The sequence below is a fragment of the Erinaceus europaeus genome, chromosome 12 (genome assembly GCF_950295315.1).
Source record: "Erinaceus europaeus chromosome 12, mEriEur2.1, whole genome shotgun sequence".
NCBI classification, from domain to species: Eukaryota; Metazoa; Chordata; class Mammalia; order Eulipotyphla; family Erinaceidae; genus Erinaceus; species Erinaceus europaeus.
Window position 1 is genome coordinate 565,706 of NC_080173.1, and position 21,324 is coordinate 587,029.

Below are 21,324 nucleotides of genomic sequence, written 5' to 3' on the forward strand. Positions count from 1 at the left end.
TTATTTTATTTTTGATAAACACAGAGGGAAATTGAGAGGGAAAGGAGAGGTAGAGAGGAAGAGAGAAAGAGAGAAAGAGAGAGAGTTACAACACTGCTTCACTACTTATAAGACATCCCTTGCAGGTGGGGAATAGGTGTTTGAACCTAGGTCCTCGTGCACAGTGATGTGTACATTCTACTAGATACACCACTTCTCAACCCTTATATTTAGGCATTGTTATGCCCTAAGTAATTGTTGAAATGAACTGAAATGACCTAATGTAGGAAGATTTACCTATGCAGACAGGATAGGAGGAGAAATAGAAAGACCATGGAGTGAAAGATTAAGTAATATTTTTCTATTTGTATTAAAATGTGAATTTACCTTTTGAGCAAAAATGTAACAGACTATAGCGTCTATGCATCTGTTTTTTTGTTTTTTTTTATTTTCCAGAAAGAGGATGGGTGAAATTAGATGACTTTATGATTGCTTTATCCAAAGAACAAAATCTTCCTGAATATCTTGGTATGTAGTAAGTTCATTTTGAAACTGTTTGGAAGAAAGAGAAATAAGGCTGAAAAAAATCAGACTTACATAACTGAACTTAGTTTGCTTTCTGAATGGGTACTTAACAGTTGAAACCTCCAGATAAGCCATTTGTTTTTCTGAAAATCCTATATCCAGATAATAATAGCTAACTTGCTTACTTCCTCTCCAAGTTAGCTATTACTAACTTGATGAGGTCATGTGGATTTTACAAGCTGAAAGGTGCTACGTAAGTCTATAGCGAGAGTAATGAGGATAAGGAGAGTGAGTGGGTTTTTAGCCCTAGCAGCAATTGATGGGTGTGATGTGATCTTTATTTTTATGAGGGACTAAAAATATCAGTTTAATTTACTTTGTTTTAGAACATTTTAAAGAGGACTGGGGAGATAGCATAATGGCTATGCAAAAGAAATTTTTATACCTGAGGTTCTGAGGTCTCAGGTTCAATCCCCAACTCCACCGTCAGTCAGAACTGAGCAGGGCTCTGTTGTCTCTCCTTGTATCCTTCTCTTTGCATCTCTATTTCTTTAAAAATAAATAAAGTAAAAATAAAGTATTAAAAAAAGAACATTTGAAGAGCAGTTATATTAAGGTATATTTTCATATATAAAATTAACCTATGCACTGATTTTTTAAAATATATACTCATACAACTATAACCACAACCCAGCCATTTTTCTTTGAGTGACTGTTTTTATGCAAATAATTAAGGTTTTCCCAGAAAAATTAAACTGAAAATGAAAGATACTAAGTTTTGTTGTTTTTCCTTACATTTATTCATATGGCCCCATCAAATATTTCTCAAATAAGAATAGTTAATTCAAAGGAAGAGGTTTCCTTTTATACCTAGGTAACATCTGACATTAAAAGTTACAGACATAGGCTCCTGTGCTGACTGTGGGTCATGATGTCATTCTTCTTTTATTATTGCAGTCATTGTTCATTGCTGTTTTGTGATGTACTTTGACTCTTCATTTTGTATTAACACTCTGGTAATGCTTTTCATATTAGCACTTCTGAAAATTTTTTTACTTAGTGTTAGAACCAATATCTTGCAACTGGTACTTTCCTTTAGATTTATATTTAAAACTTACTAGCATACTGTTTTATTTTCAGTGTTGACTGGTGTCATTAAAGCCACTGATAACATTAAAGATGAAAAAGTTGATCTTGCAGATCTGAATACTTGTCTTCAGAATGTTGGAATTTATCTTTCTAAGCCAGAATTTGAGAAGATCATGGAGTGTATTGAACCTGATGGTAAGAGACCTATTTTTGGAAAGCTAGGTTTACATACCTGGATATAAAGCATATATACTATTCTTTTTAGTCAAAAATAATGACTTGATTACATTTCTGGTAAAAGCGGTAGTGTAATAATTTATAAAAATACTCAAAAGTACCACAAAACACTCAAAATCCCATTATCCAGAAATAATAGACTTTTCAGTCTTTTTTTTAAATCTTTCATAGATTCAAACAAAAAGAAAGTAGGGCTTATGATTTTTCTTTTTCATAAGGCAGAAGTTAGCACAAAACAAAAATTGGAACATGACGGGACAAAGAAAAATTCTTGCGTATGTCAAACGCACAGTTCATAACAGCTATGCTAGTTTTAAAATTATGTCCCTATAGATTAGTGGCAGCTCTTCTACAGCAAAAGTCTGAGAGCGAAGTATACAGCTGGACTTGTGGACCAGCGCACAATGGCCAGGAGCTTGCTTACTATGGAAAGTACAACTAATGTCGGGACAGATTTGTAGAATCTATTTGTAGAGTCCTCATACACTGCTGATGGGCATATACATTCAGTCATTCTGAAAAAGAGTATGGAGATTCCTCAGAAACTTAAGATGGAAAATATCATATGATTCAGTTATCTCACATCAGAGTACTTTCCTGAAAGATACAGAAACACTAGTTTGGAGATGTGCCTATACTAATTCTAGCATTATTCACATCTGTCAAGAGATGGAAACACAAAATTCCCAGTAACAGATGAATTCACTACCACTAAACCAGTCCTACAAGAAACACGAAAGGGATTTATGTAAGAAAATACTAAACACTTTCTTTGTGATAACTAACAGCAAAACACTTTCCTAGTAAATAAATTAAGCAAGGAAGCAAATAAGTTAAGTAGAGACAAGTTTTTGGTCTTGGGTTGCAGAGCTGAGGTCCTTCAAGGGCAACTGTGCAAGGGGAGTGGGTTGTTGGGGTAGGAGAGGCTCCCGGGAGTTGATTGGATGGACATTGGTGTTTCGATGTGCTGACATATTTTGAAAAATGAAGCAAAACTATTACAAAATAAAATACTTAGTCATAGAGAAAAAAAGTACGTAAAACAGGATACTAGTTTTTACCTGCAGATATTACTGGATTACCACAAGATTAAGACAAGATTACACAAATAAAGCATAAAAATGCTTTATACTTTTGACTAGAGAATGTTTTTAGTGCTTATTTTTTACCTGTAAGTTTTTGAATTGCTTTATCTCCCAATACCCATATATTTTAGTTTTTTTAACTTTTACTGGGAGGTGGGGGTTAATGTTTTACAGTCTATTCTTTAACACATAGGTACAGCCTCTCATCTCCCCTTGATTGGTGTCTAAGAGACATAATGGGACCTCAAAGCACCTTCACCCTATCCCTCCCCCTCCTTCCCCAGAGTCCTTTGCTTTGGTGCAAATTAACACACCCACATGGTTCATTTTAACTGATGGATATAATCATGTTACCTCCTTGAATATTTAACTTACTTTACATTAGTTTTGTTTCAATAATTTAATGCCTGAAGATACTGAAGGAAATGTATTCTTTCTCTTTAGAGACAAATAAAGTGAATTTTAAAGATTTCATTGACGCCATGGTTAGCAACACAGAACGCTTCTCTGAAAAATTATGTAAGAGCATAATTGTCTTGCATTTTTTGGGGGGATCAAATGACTTGGCAGATTTTCTAAAGAATATAATAGTGTGGGGGCTGGCTGTTAGTGCACCTGGTGGAGAGTATATGTTACTATGCACAAGGACCTGGGTTCAGTCCCTCAGTTCCCACCTGCAGGGAGAAGCTCCCTGAGCTGAGAAGCAGTGCTGTATGTGTCCTGTGTGCGCGTTTCTCTCCTGCTCTATTTCCTTCCCTTTTCAATTTCTCTGTCTCTGTTAAGTAAAAAAAAAAAGAAAGGAAAAATTTCCACTCGAAGTGGAGGATTCATTATTTAGCACTGAGCCCCAGGAATAACCATGGTGACAAAAGGAAAAGAGACAGATGATCTGCAGATTATTGGGTAAATAAATGCTTGCCCTACTGCTAATAGGTTCAACCTTAATATTTTCCATTAGCTGGGTGAAGGAGCTAGCACAATGGTTGTGCAAACAGACTTTAATGCCTAAGGCTCTGAGGTCCCAGATTCAATTTCCTACACCACCATAAGCTAGAGATGAGCAGTGCGCTCTGAGGTCCCAGATTCAATTTCCTACACCACCATAAGCTAGAGATGAGCAGTGCACTCTGAGGTCCCAGATTCAATTTCCTACACCACCATAAGCTAGAGATGAGCAGTGCGCTCTGAGGTCCCAGATTCAATTTCCTACACCACCATAAGCTAGAGATGAGCAGTGCACTCTGAGGTCCCAGATTCAATTTCCTACACCACCATAAGCTAGAGATGAGCAGTGCGCTCTGAGGTCCCAGATTCAATTTCCTACACCACCATAAGCTAGAGATGAGCAGTGCACTCTGAGGTCCCAGATTCAATTTCCTACACCACCATAAGCTAGAGATGAGCAGTGCGCTCTGAGGTCCCAGATTCAATTTCCTACACCACCATAAGCTAGAGATGAGCAGTGCGCTCTGAGGTCCCAGATTCAATTTCCTACACCACCATAAGCTAGAGATGAGCAGTGCGCTCTGAGGTCCCAGATTCAATTTCCTACACCACCATAAGCTAGAGATGAGCAGTGCGCTCTGAGGTCCCAGATTCAATTTCCTACACCACCATAAGCTAGAGATGAGCAGTGCTCTGGTAAAAAAATTAAATACTAATAATATTTTCCATTAGCAATCTTGAACTACAGAACAACTTCCATGTGCAAGTGAATTAAAAGATACATATATATATATATATTTTAGAGATCTCTTTCTATGTTGTAATTAATTTTTTAAAAAAAACTAGTTTATTTGATAGAACAGAGAGAAATTGAGAGGGACTGAAAGGTAGAGAAAGAGAGAGAGAGAGGGCGAGAGAGAGGAAGAGGGAGAAGTGCAGCATTGCTTCACCACTTGTGAAGCTCTTCCCCTGCAACTGGGCACTGGGGGGCATGATCCCTGGTTAAGTGCATGGTAATATGTGCACTTGATCAGTCGTACCACCACCCAGCCCCAATTATAGTATTTCAAATTCCTTTTCACTCTCTATTTTATTTTTATAACATGGAACAATTATCAAGTTAAAAAAAGTAAAAATAAAAGTGCCAAGGTTGTTGAGCAGATAATATTGGTGCTAAAAGTAGCATTGTATTATTTTGTGCTTATTATTGGGTAATAATACATTTCTAATAACAGTTATTTTTATCTTGCAATATAAATTTGTCTTTTATATGAGACACATTTAGATGGAAAGAATATTCTCACTATTTTTTTAAAATAATTTATTTCTTTATTGGGGAATTAATGTTTTACATTCAACAGTAAATACAATAGTTTGTACATGCATAACATTCCCCAGATTCCCATTTAACAATACAACCCCCACTATGTCATTCATCATCTTTCACGGACCTGTATTTTCCCCACCCACCCACCCACCCCAGAGTCTTTTACTTTGGTGTAATACTCCAATTCCATTTCAGGTTCGACTTGTGTTTTCTTTTCTAATCTTGTTTTTCAACTTCAGCCTGAGAGTGAGATCATCCCATATTCATCCTTCTGTTTCTGACTTATTTCACTCAACATGATTTTCTCAAGGTCCATCCAAGATCGGCTGAAAATGGTGAAGTCACCATTTTTTACAGCTGAGTAGTATTCCATTGTGTATATATACCACAACTTGCTCAGCCACTCATCTGTTGTTGGACACCTGGGTTGCTTCCAGGTTTTGGCTATTACAAATTGTGCTGCCAAGCACATATGTGTACACAGATCTTTTTGGTTGGATGTGTTGGGTTCCTTAGGATATATCCCCAGGAGGGGAATTGCAGGGTCATAGGGTAGGTCCATTTCTAGCCTTCTGAGAGTTCTCCAGACTGTTCTCCACAGAGGTTGGACCAATTGACATTCCCACCAGCAGTGCAGGAGGGTTCCTTTGACCCCACACCCTCTCCAGCATTTGCTGCTGTTCCCTTTTCTGAGTGAAGTGATATCTCATTGTTATCTTGATTTGCATTTCTCTGACAATCAGAGACTTGGAGCATTTTTTCATGTGTTTCTCGGCCTTTTGGATCTCTTCTGTGGTGAATATTCTGTCCAAGTCCTCCCCCCATTTTTGGATGGGGTTATTTGTTGTCTTGTTGTTGAGTCTGACAAGCTCTTTATATATGTTGGTTATTAAACTCTTATCTGATGTATGGCATGTAAAGATCTCCCATTCTGTGAGGGGTCTCTTGGTTTGGGTAGTGGTTTCTTTTGCTCTGAAGAAGCTTTTTAATTTGATGTAGTCCCATAGGTTTATACTTGCCTTAGTCTTCCTTGTAATTGGATTCATTTCATTGAAAATGTCTTTAAAATTTATGCGGAAAAAAGTTCTGCCAATATTTTCCTCTAAGTATCTGATAGTTTCTGGTCTAACATCCAAGTCCTTGATCCACTTGGAATTTACTTTTGTATTTGGTGAAATACAGTGATTCAGTTTCATTCTTCTGCATGTTTCAACTCATTGTTTCCAACACCATTTGTTGAAGAGACTCTGCTTTCCCCATGTAATAGTCTGGGCCCCTTTGTCAAAGATTAGATGTCCATAGGTGTGGGGGCTCATTTCTGGGCTCTCAATTCTATTCCACTGGTCAGTGTGTCTGTTCATGTTCCAGTACCAAGCAGTTTTGATGACAATGGCCCTATAATACAGTTTGAGATCCGGGAGTGTGATGCCTCCGGTTCTGTTCTTTTTTCTCAAGATTGTTTTGGCAATTCTGGGTCTTTTCTGATTCCAGATAAACACTTGTAGCATTTTTTCTATTCTCCTAAAATATGTGCTTGGGATCTTGATGGGGATAGCATTAAATCTGTAGATGGCTCTGGGTAATATATTCATTTTGATGATGTTAATTCTTCCAACCCATGAGCATGGAATATCTTTCCACTTTTTTGTGTCTTTTTCAATTTCTTTGAGTAGTGACTCATAATTTTCAGTATACAAGTCTTTCACTTCTTTGGTTAGGTTTACTCCTAGATATTTTATTGTTTTTGTTGCTATAGAAAAAGGAACTGATTTCTGGACTTCAATTTCTTCTAACTTAGTGTTTGCATAGAGGAATGCCACTGACTTTTGAATGTTAATTTTATAGCCTGACACATTACTGTATTGCCTGATGATTTCCAAAAGCTTCTTGCTGGATTCCTTAGGTTTTTCCATGTATACTATCATGTCATCTGCAAATAGGGAGAGTTTGACTTCTTCTCTTCCAATCTGTATCCCTTTAATTCCTTGCTCCTGCCTGATTGCTATGGCAAGAACTTCCAACACTATGTTGAATAGTAATGGTGATAGTGGGCAGCCCTGTCTAGTACCTGATCTGAGGGGAAATGCTTCCAGTTTTTCACCATTGAGTATGATGTTGGCTGTAGGTTTGCTATATATAGACTCCACTATCTTCAGGAATTTTCCAACTCACTACTTTTAAAATTTCAATTTCATGGAGATAAAATTTGTATTAGCACAGAGTTAGTTGTATAGTGTAGTATATTACTAATATTTGTTCATGTTTTTCAATTATCTATATTCCACATCTGAGTGAAATCATCTGACAATTGTCCATTACTTCACTAAGGATAATCACTGCCAGTTGTATTCATTTTATCCAAAAAGACACACTATAATCTTTTTAACTGCTGAGTAGTACCCCACAAAGTATATGTCCATGAATTTTTTTTAATTGTGAGTCAAATGAGTTACTTTTATTTCATTGTTAAAGGCTTCCTACCCCTTTACTCTACCTTATTGTTCTTCTTAATTATAATACTCCATCCCTTACTATTCCAGGAAATCATTTTTTTTGATATTTATTTATTTCCTTTTGTTGCCCTTGTGTTGTAGTTATTATTATTGTTGTTGATGTAGTTGTTGGATAGGACAGAGAGAAATGGAGAGAGGAATGGGAGACAGAGAGAAGGAGAGAAAGATAGACACCTGCAGACCTGCTTCATTGCCTGTGAAGCGACTCCCCTGCAGGTGGGGAACCAGGGACTTGAAGCGGGATCCTTATGCCAGTCCTTGTGTTTTGCGCCACATGCGCTTAACCCACTGTACTACTACCCGACTCCCCCAGGAAATCATTTACTGTATTAACTTCTTGGACAAGCATACTGAAAACTTGTGTTGTTTTATCTATTATTTAGTATTGCCTGATATTATTGAAAACCTTCATAATCTCAGCAAAGAGGACGTGAATGTTTCTGACCTGTGGAACACACTATCTAGTTTGAATCACAATTTAAAAAAAGATGAATTCCTAGCTGCACTGGAGTTAGCAGCAGTTGGTGGTGAGTATTTCAAATACAAAAAATTAAAAGATAGACAAGAACGTGGTTTTTATCTCTTATGAGTCTCTATCTGTTCTTAACATCTTTTCTTTGAGGGAACTGTTAGTATAGGCATTTAGGGAACGTAAACTATGTTCCAGTTGCTTGTCTGTCCTATAGAAAAACGGCTCTCTAACTTACTGTCAATAACATTGATCAGATATAGAAAAATGGCTCTCTAACTTATTGTCAATAACATTGATCAGCTATAGAAAAACGGTTCTCTAACTTATTGTTAATAACATTGATCAGATACAGAAAAACGGCTCTCCAACTTATTGTCAATAACATTGGTCAGATACTCATCAACTACCTTCAAGTTATATAACCTGACATTGGGGGGATGGATTAAGAGCTCAGAGTATAAAGCACAAGGATCTGGGCTCCAGCTCCTGGCTCCCTATCTGCAGGGGTGTCACTTCACAGGTGATGAAGCAGGTTCTCTCTGTTTATCCCCCTCCTCTTTCAAGTTCTCTCTGTCCTATTAAAAAATTTGAAAAATTGGCTTCCAGAAGCAGTGGATTTATAGTGCAGGCACCGAGCTCCAGCAATAACCATGGAGGCTAAATATATATATATATATATAATAAAATGCCCTGGCGCTAGAAAAAGACTTATCTCAGTGACCACAGAGAGGGTAATTAGTAAGTATTGAACTATATCCCATTTCATTTTAACAATGCTTCCAATATGCATCTGTTTTGTTGATATTTTTAATTTCATTTTCTAGGAAAAAGTACCTGCTATCAGTAATTCTACTTAGTAGATTCAAACATAAAAAAACAAAGTTTATAGAAGAACTATGAACCAAAGACTGTAGGTTAGAACTTTTTACAGAAGACTATGATGTGTTGCTGCTAGTCTGCATGCAGGATATTTCCTCACTCAAGTTATTAGTACCTTGCAGCTACAAAGACACTGTCCTAGTCTTTTCTGTGTAGGCAGCATGACCCTAGAAACAAAAGCATGCTATCTTTGTCAAAGAACTGTCTTTTTCTAAGTGCTATGCCTTTTTCTCCATCTGATTGAGGCTGCTACACTTGAAGATTAAGTATACTGATTATTTTCTTTGTTGAGGAGGGTTATATATACACCCTTATTTACTGAGGAGCAGTGATGAAAACAGAAAGGTATTTACTACTTGATAATAGGAAAATTAATTTTTTCCTCTGTGGCAAAGTTCCAGCCTCTTTACTGTTTTTGCTATTGGAACTTTACTTCTCCAGGCAGACATTTTTTTTCAGAAAGAAAGAGATAAAGAGAGAGAGGGGAAATGATGTCATACACCAAATTTTTTCCAGTGCACTGGTAGCTGGCCTTGAACTTGGGTTTTCTGGAAAGGATAAAGGAATGAAGGTTGGGGCAAATCAGCCTAACAGACACAACTGCATGGTAAAAATTAGAGTTGGACTTTTGATGTTGCAATTAACATAGTATAATCACATGCTGATTCTCAATGCTACACACTGAAATTGTGATCATACTATGTTATCCTTTCCAGAAACCAATCATAGTTATTTTTTTGGATGATACCACTTATGTCAACATATAGCCCAGATTTATAGTAAAGTAGAAATTTTTTAATTAAAATGGTTTAATTATATTTATTTATTGGATAGAGACAGAAATAAAGAAGGAAGGAAGTTATATATAGAGAGAGACAGAGACATACCTGGTGTGGTTTGGGAGGTGGAGCAATGGATAAAGCACTGGACTCTCAAGCATGAGGTTCTGAGTTCAATCAATTTGGCACATGTATCTGAGTGACATCTGGTTCTTTCTGTCTTTCTTTCTCATTAATAAATAAAACCTTGAGAGAGAGATAGAAAGAGAAAGAGAGAGATAGATAGACCTGCAGCACTGCTTCATCACTCGCAAAACTTTCCCCCTGTAGTGAGGTGGGGGCCCAGGGCTTGAACCTGGGTCCTTTTGTATTGTAACATGTGTTCAGTTAGGTGCGCCATCACCTTGCCCCTGGAAGAAATCTTAGAGTTCAAAAGTTTATTGTTATTCAGTTCATCTTTATGTTTTCTCTATATAATACAGATGAAGGAAACAATATAGTTTGTCTTTTTCTGTCTTATCTCGCTAAATGTAATACCATCTCAGTCCATTCATGTTGATGGACATGGAAGAATTTCCTCTTTATTATTATTATTTTTTCATAGCTGAGTGAGCTCCATTTAGTGACAATTGCAGTGCCTACCGCATATTTTAAATGTGTTTTAAGCTAATATAAAATGAAGACATATGAGATGCTCTCTCTTTTTTTTTAAATTTTATTTTCTAAAAAACTCTTTTCAAGGATTTTTGCTGATAAGCCTGGTATAAGCACATTCCAAGTGACAGAGTAGAGAAGAAAGATGGGAAATGGGACATAGAAACTATTTCTTTTTCTCTCTGTCTTTTCTTCCTATATCAGAGAGGCAACTTATATATTCAGGGCAGACCTGGTAGTTGTAGAGATGTAGGTCCAGTGAAGGCGTATGCACCATATGGAAAGTGCGATGGACAAAGTATGAAAGTCCTGGCAATGGTGGAGCAGTGCTGCGGTGTCTGTCGTCCCCCATTGCCTGCTCCATCTCTCCCTCTCTTCTCTCTCAATATTGACTACCTGTGTACTGTGCTTGTCATTCTGATTTACAATCTACTACATGTATGAGAAATGAACCCAAATCTATGTTAGAAATTACAGTTCACAGTAACATTTGGGGTTGGAATATTTAAAATTATCTGGTAGAGTTTTTTTATTTTCTTATTTTTTTATCTTCAGACATGTGAAAGGCTAAACTAATAGAAGTTTGTCTCTTAGCTTCATCTCTGGGAATATGTGTAAGAGGGCGTTAGAGCAGCTAACTGGACATCCTCCAGCTCACCTACTACGGGCTAGAGCAGCTAACAGGAACATCCTCCAGCTAACCTCCTGTGGGCTAGAGCAGCTGACAGGACATCCTCCAGCTAACCTCCTGTGGGCTAGAGCAGCTAACGGGACATCCTCCAGCTAACCTCCTGTGGGCTAGAGCAGCTAACGGGACATCCTCCAGCTAACCTCCTGTGGGCTAGAGCAGCTAACAGGGACATCCTCCAACTAACCTCCTGCGGGCTAGAGCAGCTAACAGGGACATCCTCCAGCTAACCTCCTGTGGGCTAGAGCAGCTAACAGGGACATCCTCCAGCTAACCTCCTGTGGGCTAGAGCAGCTAACAGGACATCCTCCAGCTAACCTCCTGTGGGCTAGAGCAGCTAACAGGGGACATCCTCCAGCTAACCTCCTGCGGGCTAGAGCAGCTAACAGGGGACATCCTCCAGCTAACCTCCTGCGGGCTAGAGCAGCTAACAGGGACACCCTCCAGCTAACCTCCTGTGGGCTAGAGCAGCTAACTGGACATCCTCCAGCTAACCTCCTGTGGGCTAGAGCAGCTAACTAGACATCCTCCAGCTAACCTCCTGCGGGCTAGAGCAGCTAACGGGACATCCTCCAGCTAACCTCCTGTGGGCTAGAGCAGCTAACAAGGGACATCCTCCAGCTAACCTCCTGTGGCTAGAGCAGCTAACAGGGACATCCTCCAGCTAACCTCCTGTGGGCTAGAGCAGCTAACGGGGCATCCTCCAGCTAACCTCCTGTGGGCTAGAGCAGCTAACTAGACATCCTCCAGCTAACCTCCTGCGGGCTAGAGCAGCTAACGGGACATCCTCCAGCTAACCTCATGCGGGCTAGAGCAGCTAACTGGACATCCTCCAGCTAACCTACTACAGGCTAGAGCAGCTAACAGGGACATCCTCCAGCTAACCTCCTGTGGGCTAGAGCAGCTAACAGGGACATCCTCCAGCTAACCTCCTGTGGGCTAGAGCAGCTAACAGGGGGCATCCTCTAGCTAACCTCCTGTGGGTTAGAGCAGCTAACAGGGGACATCCTCCAGCTAACCTCCTGTGGGTTAGAGCAGCTAACAGGGACATCCTCCAGCAAACCTCCTGTGGGCTAGAGCAGCTCAAGGGACATCCTCCAGCTCACCTCCTGTGGGCTAGAGCAGCTAACAGGACATTCTCCAGCTAACCTGTGGGCTAGAGCAGCTAACAGGGACATCCTCTGTTGTTTTCGACGGGTTATGTTGTTTTTGCCGGGCTGGCTTCACGGGCGGGTAACAGACGACCCAGGACTCATGGTTGAGCTGTAGGCAGTATCTCTTTATTCATGCAGGACGCAGCACAATCTAAGAAGAGCTAAGCTAAACTCAAGTACTGTAAAACTAACAATGCTGTCTTTATATATACTTGCCAGGTAGGGTGGAAACAGGATGTGACATAGAGAGGGTGGAGAGAAAAGTGACTGGTGAAAATCAGAGTGTGACAAGGAGAGGATCAGGGTGTGACAAGGAGGGGGCGGAGCAGGCGAGAATCCTATCACTGAACCACCAATGCCCTGGAGGGAGGGTGGTGCTTGTTAACAGTGGTTATGTAAATAGAATGCAGTGGTTATATAAATAGAATAGTGTTAAGCAGGGGGGATTTAAACCAAATGAAACAGAAGGGGTTTCATGCATACCAACAATCCTCCAGCTAACCTCCTGTGGGCTAGAGCAGCTAACAGGAACATCCTCCAGCTAACCTCCTGTGGGTTAGAGCAGCTAAGGGGACATCCTCCAGCAAACCTCCTGTGGGCTAGAGCAGCTAACAGGACATCCTCCAGCTAACCTCCTGTGGGCTAGAGCAGCTAACAGGGGACATCCTCCAGCTCACCTCCTGTGGGCTAGAACAGCTAACAGGGGACGTCCTCCAGCTAACCTCCTGTGGGCTAGAGCAGCTAACAGGACATCCTCCAGCTAACCTCCTGTGGGCTAGAGCAGCTAACAGGACATCCTCCAGCTAACCTCCTGTGGGCTAGAGCAGCTAACAGGGGACGTCCTCCAGCTAACCTCCTGTGGGCTAGAGCTGCTAACAGGGCATCTTCCAGCTAACCTCCTGCGGGCTAGAGCAGCTAACGGGGCATCTTCCAGCTAACCTTCTGTGGGTTAGAGCAGCTAAGGGGGGACATCCTCCAGCTAACCTCCTGTGGGTTAGAGCAGCTAACAGGGACATCCTCCAGCAAACCTCCTGTGGGCTAGAGCAGCTAATGGGGGACATCCTCCAGCTAACCTCCTGTGGGCTAGAGCAGCTAACGGGGGACATCCTCCACTAACCTCCTGTGGGCTAGAGCAGCTAAGGGGACATCCTCCAGCTCACCTCCTGTGGGCTAGTGCTGCTAACAGGGGACATCCTCCAGCTCACCTCCTGTGGGCTAGAGCAGCTAACAGGGGACATCCTCCAGCTAACCTCCTGTGGGCTAGAGCAGCTAACGGGGGACATCCTCCAGCTAACCTCCTGTGGGCTAGAGCAGCTAACAGGACATCCTCCAGCTAACCTCCTGTGGGCTAGAGCAGCTAACGGGGTATCTTCCAGCTAACCTCCTGTGGGCTAGAGCAGCTAACCGGGCATCCTCCAGCTAACCTCCTGTGGGCTAGAGAAGCTAACAGGGGACATCCTCCAGCTCACCTCCTGTGGGCTAGAGCAGCTAATGGGGCATCCACCAGCTAATGTCCTGTGGGCTAGAGCAGCTAACAGGGACATCCTCCAGCTAACCTCCTGTGGGTTAGAGCAGCTAACAGGGACACCCTCCAGCTAACCTCCTGTGGGCTAGAGCAGCTAACAGGACATCCTCCAGCTAACCTCCTGTGGGCTAGAGCAGCTAACAGGACATTCTCCAGCTAACCTCCTGTGGGCTAGAGCACCTAACAGGGGAAATCCTCCAGCTCACCTCCTGTGGGCTATAGCAGCTAACAGAACATCCTCCAGCTAACCTCCTGTGGGCTAGAGCAGCTAACAGGAACATCCTCCAGCTCACCTCCTGTGGGCTAGAGCAGCTAACGGGGCATCCTCCAGCTCACCTCCTGTGGGCTAGAGCAGCTAACAGGACATCCTCCAGCTCACCTACTGTGGGCTAGAGCAGCTAACAGGGACATGCTCCAGCTCACCTCCTGTGGGCTCAAGCAGCTAACAGGACATTTTTCAGCTAAACTCCTGTGGGCTAGAGCAGCTAACGGGGCATCCTCCAGCTAACCTCCTGTGGGCTAGAGCAGCTAACAGGGGGCATCCTCCAGCTAACCTCCTGTGGGCTAGAGCAGCTAACAGGGGGCATCCTCCAGCTAACCTCTTGTGGGCTAGAGCAGCTAAGGGGACATCCTCCAGCTAATCTCCTCTGGGCTAGAGCAGCTAAGGTACATCCTCCAGCTCACCTCCTGTGGGCTAGAGCAGCTAACAGGACATCCTCCAGCTAACCTCCTGCGGGCTAGAGCAGCTAACAGGACATCCTCCAGCTAACCTCCTGCGGGCTAGAGCAGCTAACAGGGGGCATCCTCCAGCTAACCTCCTGTGGGTTAGAGCAGCTAACAGGGACACCCTCCAGCTAACCTCCTGTGGGCTAGAGCAGCTAACAGGGACATCCTCCAGCTAACCTCCTGTGGGCTAGAGCAGCTAACAGGGACACCCTCCAGCTAACCTCCTGTGGGCTAGAGCAGCTAACAGGGGGCATCCTCCAGCTAACCTCCTGTGGGTTAGAGCAGCTAACAGGGACACCCTCCAGCTAACCTCCTGTGGGCTAGAGCAGCTAACAGGGGGCATCCTCCAGCTAACCTCCTGTGGGCTAGAGCAGCAAACAGGGGGCATCCTCCAGCTAACCTCCTGTGGGCTAGAGCAGCTAACAGGGGACATCCTCCAGCTAACTTCCTGTGGGCTAGAGCAGCTAACAGGGGACATCCTCCAGCTAACCTCCTGTGGGCTAGAACAGCTAACAGGACATCCTCCAGCTAACCTCCTGTGGGCTAGAACAGCTAACAGGACATCCTCCAGCTAACCTCCTGCGGGCTAGAGCAGCTAACAGGACATCCTCCAGCTAACCTCCTGTGGGCTAGAGCAGCTAACAGGGGACATACTCCAGCTCACCTCCTGTGGGCTAGAGCAGCTAACAGGACATCCTCCAGTTAACCTCCTGTGGGCTAGAGCAGCTAACAGGAACATCCTCCAGCTCACCTCCTGTGGGCTAGAGCAGCTAACGGGGCATCCTCCAGCTAACCTCCTGTGGGCTAGAGCAGCTAACAGGGACATGCTCCAGCTCACCTCCTGTGGGCTCAAGCAGCTAACAGGACATCTTTCAGCTAACCTCCTGTGGGCTAGAGCAGCTAACGGGGGACATCCTCCAGGTAACCTCCTGTGGGCTAGAGCAGCTAACTGGACATCCTCCAGCTAACCTCCTGTGGGCTAGAGCAGCTAACAGGACATCCTCCAGCTAACCTCCTGCGGGCTAGAGCAGCTAACGGGACATCCTCCAGCTAACCTCCTGTGGGCTAGAGCAGCTAACAGGGGACATCCTCCAGCTAACCTCCTGTGGCTAGAGCAGCTAATGGGGTATCTTCCAGCTAACCTCCTGTGGGCTAGAGCAGCTAACTGGACATCCTCCAGCTAACCTCCTGCGGGCTAGAGCAGCTAACTGGACATACTCCAGCTAACCTACTACAGGCTAGAGCAGCTAACAGGGACATCCTCCAGCTAACCTCCTGTGGGCTAGAGCAGCTAACAGGGACATCCTCCAGCTAACCTCCTGTGGGCTAGAGCAGCTAACAGGGGGCATCCTCTAGCTAACCTCCTGTGGGTTAGAGCAGCTAAGGGGACATCCTCCAGCAAACCTCCTGTGGGCTAGAGCAGCTAACAGGGACATCCTCCAGCAAACCTCCTGTGGGCTAGAGCAGATAACAGGGGACATCCTCCAGCTAACCTCCTGTGGGCTAGAGCAGCTAACGGGGGACATCCTCCACTAACCTCCTGTGGGCTAGAGCAGCTAAGGGGACATCCTCCAGCTCACCTCCTGTGGGCTAGTGCTGCTAACAGGGGACATCCTCCAGCTCACCTCCTGTGGGCTAGAGCAGCTAACAGGGGACCTCCTCCAGCTAACCTCCTGTGGGCTAGAGCAGCTAACGGGGGACATCCTCCAGCTAACCTCCTGTGGGCTAGAGCAGCTAACAGGACATCCTCCAGCTAACCTCCTGTGGGCTAGAGCAGCTAACGGGGTATCTTCCAGCTAACCTCCTGTGGGCTAGAGCAGCTAACCAGGCATCCTCCAGCTAACCTCCAGTGGGCTAGAGCAGCTAACGGGGTATCTTCCAGCTAACCTCCTGTGGGCTAGAGCAGCTAACCGGGCATCCTCCAGCTAACCTCCTGTGGGCTAGAGAAGCTAACAGGGGACATCCTCCAGCTCACCTCCTGTGGGCTAGAGCAGCTAATGGGGCATCCACCAGCTAATGTCCTGTGGGCTAGAGCAGCTAACAGGGACATCCTCCAGCTAACCTCCTGTGGGCTAGAGCAGCTAACAGGGGACATCCTCCAGCTAACCTCCTGTGGGCTAGAGCTGCTAACAGGACATCCTCCAGCTAACCTCCTGTGGGCTAGAGCAGCTAACAGGGGACATCCTCCAGCTCACCTCCTGTGGGCTATAGCAGCTAACAGGACATCCTCCAGCTAACCTCCTGTGGGCTAGAGCAGCTAACAGGAACATCCTCCAGCTCACCTCCTGTGGGCTAGAGCAGCTAACGGGGCATCCTCCAGCTCACCTCCTGTGGGCAAGAGCAGCTAACAGGACATCCTCCAGCTCACCTCCTGTGGGCTCAAGCAGCTAACAGGACATCTTTCAGCTAACCTCCTGTGGGCTAGAGCAGCTAACGGGGCATTCTCCAGCTAACCTCCTGTGGGCTAGAGCAGCTAACAGGGGGCATCCTCCAACTAACCTCTTGTGGGCTAGAGCAGCTAAGGGGACATCCTCCAGATAATCTCCTCTGGGCTAGAGCAGCTAAGGTACATCCTCCAGCTCACCTCCTGTGGGCTAGAGCAGCTAACAGGACATCCTCCAGCTAACCTCCTGCGGGCTAGAGCAGCTAACAGGACATCCTTCAGCTAACCTCCTGCGGGCTAGAGCAGCTAACAGGGGGCATCCTCCAGCTAACCTCCTGTGGGTTAGAGCAGCTAACAGGGACACCCTCCAGCTAACCTCCTGTGGGCTAGAGCAGCTAACAGGGGGCATCCTCCAGCTAACCTCCTGTGGGTTAGAGCAGCTAACAGGGACATCCTCCAGCTAACCTCCTGTGGGCTAGAGCAGCTAACAGGGACATCCTCCAGCTAACCTCCTGTGGGCTAGAGCAGCTAACAGGGGCATCCTCCAGCTAACCTCCTGTGGGTTAGAGCAGCTAACAGGGACACCCTCCAGCTAACCTCCTGTGGGCTAGAGCAGCTAACAGGGGGCATCCTCCAGCTAACCTCCTGTGGGCTAGAGCAGCTAACAGGGGGCATCCTCCAGCTAACCTCCTGTGGGCTAGAGCAGCTAACAGGGGGCATCCTCCAGCTAACCTCCTGTGGGCTAGAGCAGCTAACAGGGGGCATCCCCAGCTAACCTCCTGTGGGCTAGAGCAGCTAACAGGGCATCTTCCAGCTAACCTCCTGCGGGCTAGAGCAGCTAACGGGGCTTCTTCCAGCTAACCTCCTGTGGGTTAGAGCAGCTAAGGGGGGACATCCTCCAGCTAACCTCCTGTGGGCTAGAGCAGCTAACAGGGACATCCTCCAGCTAACCTCCTGTGGGCTAGAGCAGCTAACAGGACATCCTCCAGCTAACCTCCTGTGGGCTAGAGCAGCTAACAGGGACATCCTCCAGCTAACCTCCTGTGGGCTAGAGCAGCTAATGGGGGACATCCTCCAGCTAACCTCCTGTGGGCTATAGCAGCTAACAGGGACATCCTCCAGCTAACCTCCTGTGGGCTAGAGCAGCTAACAGGGACATCCTCCAGCTAACCTCCTGTGGGCTAGAGCAGCTAACAGGGAATATCCTCCAGCTAACCTCCTGTGGGCTAGAGCAGCTAACCGGGCATCCTCCAGCTAACCTCCTGTGGGCTAGAGCAGCTAACAGGGGACATCCTCCAGTTAACCTCCTGTGGCTAGAGCAGCTAATGGGGTATCTTCCAGCTAACTTCCTGTGGGCTAGAGCAGCTAACAGGGGACATCCTTCAGCTAACCTCCTGTGGGCTAGAGCAGCTAACGGGACATCCTCCAGCTAACCTCCTGTGGGCTAGAGCAGCTAACGGGTATCTTCCAGCTAACCTCCTGTGGGCTAGAGCAGCTAACGGAGGACATCCTCCAGCTAACCTCCTGTGGGCTAGAGCAGCTAACAGGACATCCTCCAGCTAACCTCCTGTGGGCTAGAGCAGCTAACAGGGCATCTTCCAGCTAACCTCCTGCAGGCTAGAGCAGCTAACGGGGCATCTTCCAGCTAACCTCCTGTGGGTTAGAGCAGCTAAGGGGGGATCTCCTCCAGCTAACCTCCTGCGGGCTAGAGCAGCTAATGGGGGACATCCTCCAGCTAACCTCCTGTGGGCTAGAGCAGCTAACAGGGACATCCTCCAGCTAACCTCCTGTGGGCTAGAGCGGACTAGAGCAGCTAACGGGGCATCCACCAGCTAATGTCCTGTGGGCTAGAGCAGCTAACAGGGACATCCTCCAGCTAACCTCCTGTGGGCTAGAGCAGCTAACAGGGACATCCTCCAGCTAACCTCCTGTGGGCTAGAGCAGCTAACAGGGGGCATCCTCCAGCTAACCTCCTGTGGGCTAGAGCAGCTAACAGGGACATCCTTCAGCTAACCTCCTGTGGGCTAGAGCTGCTAACAGGGGATATCCTCCAGCTAACCTCCTGTGGGCTAGAGTAGCTAACAGGGAATATCCTCCAGCTAACCTCCTGTGGGCTAGAGCAGCTAACAGGGGACATCCTCCAGCTAACCTCCTGTGGCTAGAGCAGCTAACCGGGCATCCTCCAGCTAACCTCCTGTGGGCTAGAGCAGCTAACAGGGACATCCTCCAGCTAACCTCCTGTGGCTAGAGCAGCTAATGGGGTATCTTCCAGCTAACCTCCTGTGGGCTAGAGCAGCTAACAGGGACATCCTCCAGCTAACCTCCTGTGGGCTAGAGCTGCTAACAGGGGATATCCTCCAGCTAACCTCCTGTGGGCTAGAGCAGCTAACAGGGGGCATCCTCCAGCTAACCTCCTGTGGCTAGAGCAGCTAACCGGGCATCCTCCAGCTAACCTCCTGTGGGCTAGAGCAGCTAACAGGGACATCCTCCAGCTAACCTCCTGTGGCTAGAGCAGCTAATGGGGTATCTTCCAGCTAACCTCCTGTGGGCTAGAGCAGCTAACAGGGACATCCTCCAGCTAACTTCCTGTGGGCTAGAGCTGCTAACAGGGGATATCCTCCAGCTAACCTCCTGTGGGCTAGAGCAGCTAACAGGGACATCCTCCAGCTAACCTCCTGTGGGCTAGAGCAGCTAACAGGTACATCCTCCAGCTAACCTCCTGTGGGCTAGAGCAGCTAACAGGGGGCATCCTCTAGCTAACCTCCTGTGGGTTAGAGCAGCTAAGGGGACATCCTCCAGCAAACCTCCTGTGGGCTAGAGCAGCTAACAGGGACATCCTCCAGCAAACCTCCTGTGGGCTAGAGCAGCTAACAGGGGGCATCCTCCAGCTAACCTCCTGTGGGCTAGAGCAGCTAACGGGGGACATCCTCCACTAACCTCCTGTGGGCTAGAGCAGCTAAGGGGACATCCTCCAGCTCACCTCCTGTGGGCTAGTGCTGCTAACAGGGGACATCCTCCAGCTCACCTCCTGTGGGCTAGAGCAGCTAACAGGGGACCTCCTCCAGCTAACCTCCTGTGGGCTAGAGCAGCTAACGGGGGACATCCTCCAGCTAACCTCCTGTGGGCTAGAGCAGCTAACAGGACATCCTCCAGCTAACCTCCTGTGGGCTAGAGCAGCTAACGGGGTATCTTCCAGCTAACCTCCTGTGGGCTAGAGCAGCTAACCAGGCATCCTCCAGCTAACCTCCAGTGGGCTAGAGCAGCTAACGGGGTATCTTCCAGCTAACCTCCTGTGGGCTAGAGCAGCTAACCGGGCATCCTCCAGCTAACCTCCTGTGGGCTAGAGAAGCTAACAGGGGACATCCTCCAGCTAACCTCCTGTGGCTAGAGCAGCTAATGGGGTATCTTCCAGCTAACTTCCTGTGGGCTAGAGCAGCTAACAGGGGACATCCTTCAGCTAACCTCCTGTGGGCTAGAGCAGCTAACAGGGACATCCTCCAGCTAACCTCCTGTGGGCTAGAGCAGCTAACAGGGACACCCTCCAGCTAACCTCCTGTGGGCTAGAGCAGCTAACAGGGGGCATCCTCCAGCTAACCTCCTGTGGGTTAGAGCAGCTAACAGGGACATCCTCCAGCTAACCTCCTGTGGGCTAGAGCAGCTAACAGGGGGCATCCTCCAGCTAACCTCCTGTGGGCTAGAGCAGCTAACAGGGACATCCTTCAGCTAACCTCCTGTGGGCTAGAGCTGCTAACAGGGGATATCCTCCAGCTAACCTCCTGTGGGCTAGAGCAGCTAACAGGGGACATCCTCCAGCTAACCTCCTGTGGCTAGAGCAGCTAACCGGGCATCCTCCAGCTAACCTCCTGTGGGCTAGAGCAGCTAACAGGGACATCCTCCAGCTAACCTCCTGTGGCTAGAGCAGCTAATGGGGTATCTTCCAGCTAACCTCCTGTGGGCTAGAGCAGCTAACAGGGACATCCTCCAGCTAACTTCCTGTGGGCTAGAGCTGCTAACAGGGGACATCCTCCAGCTAACCTCCTGTGGGCTAGAGCAGCTAACAGGGACATCCTCCAGCTAACCTCCTGTGGGCTAGAGCAGCTAACAGGGACATCCTCCAGCTATCCTCTTTTGGGCTTCTAGTCTGACTCCTACATGGAAGAATTGCAGGTGAGCTAGCTTATTGGCAGAAAATAAGGGCAGAAAAGGAGCAGAAAGTACAAGCCATGTAGGCATGTTGACCCATGAAGAGAAAGACCTAAAGCCCCCAGGATTCCTGGTCTCAACTTTATAGCCCTTTCTGTGGAAGGGTGGGACCTTCAGGTGATGTGCTTCAGCCTTTGAGGGAGCTGGGGCAGGATATACAT

The 21,324-nt window shown here is 46.2% G+C and overlaps 1 protein-coding gene across 1 annotated transcript in view; it reads left to right on the plus strand.

Moving 5' to 3' along the window:
• Nucleotides 1-21,324, plus strand: part of EFCAB13 (EF-hand calcium binding domain 13) — a 224,760-nt gene that overhangs the window by 26,284 nt on the left and 177,152 nt on the right. Inside the window, exons 10-13 of the mRNA XM_060202483.1 lie at nt 436-507; nt 1,645-1,788; nt 3,360-3,434; nt 8,084-8,227. Coding sequence (XP_060058466.1) covers nt 436-507; nt 1,645-1,788; nt 3,360-3,434; nt 8,084-8,227 — 435 coding nt within the window. The remainder of the gene's footprint in view (nt 1-435; nt 508-1,644; nt 1,789-3,359; nt 3,435-8,083; nt 8,228-21,324) is intronic.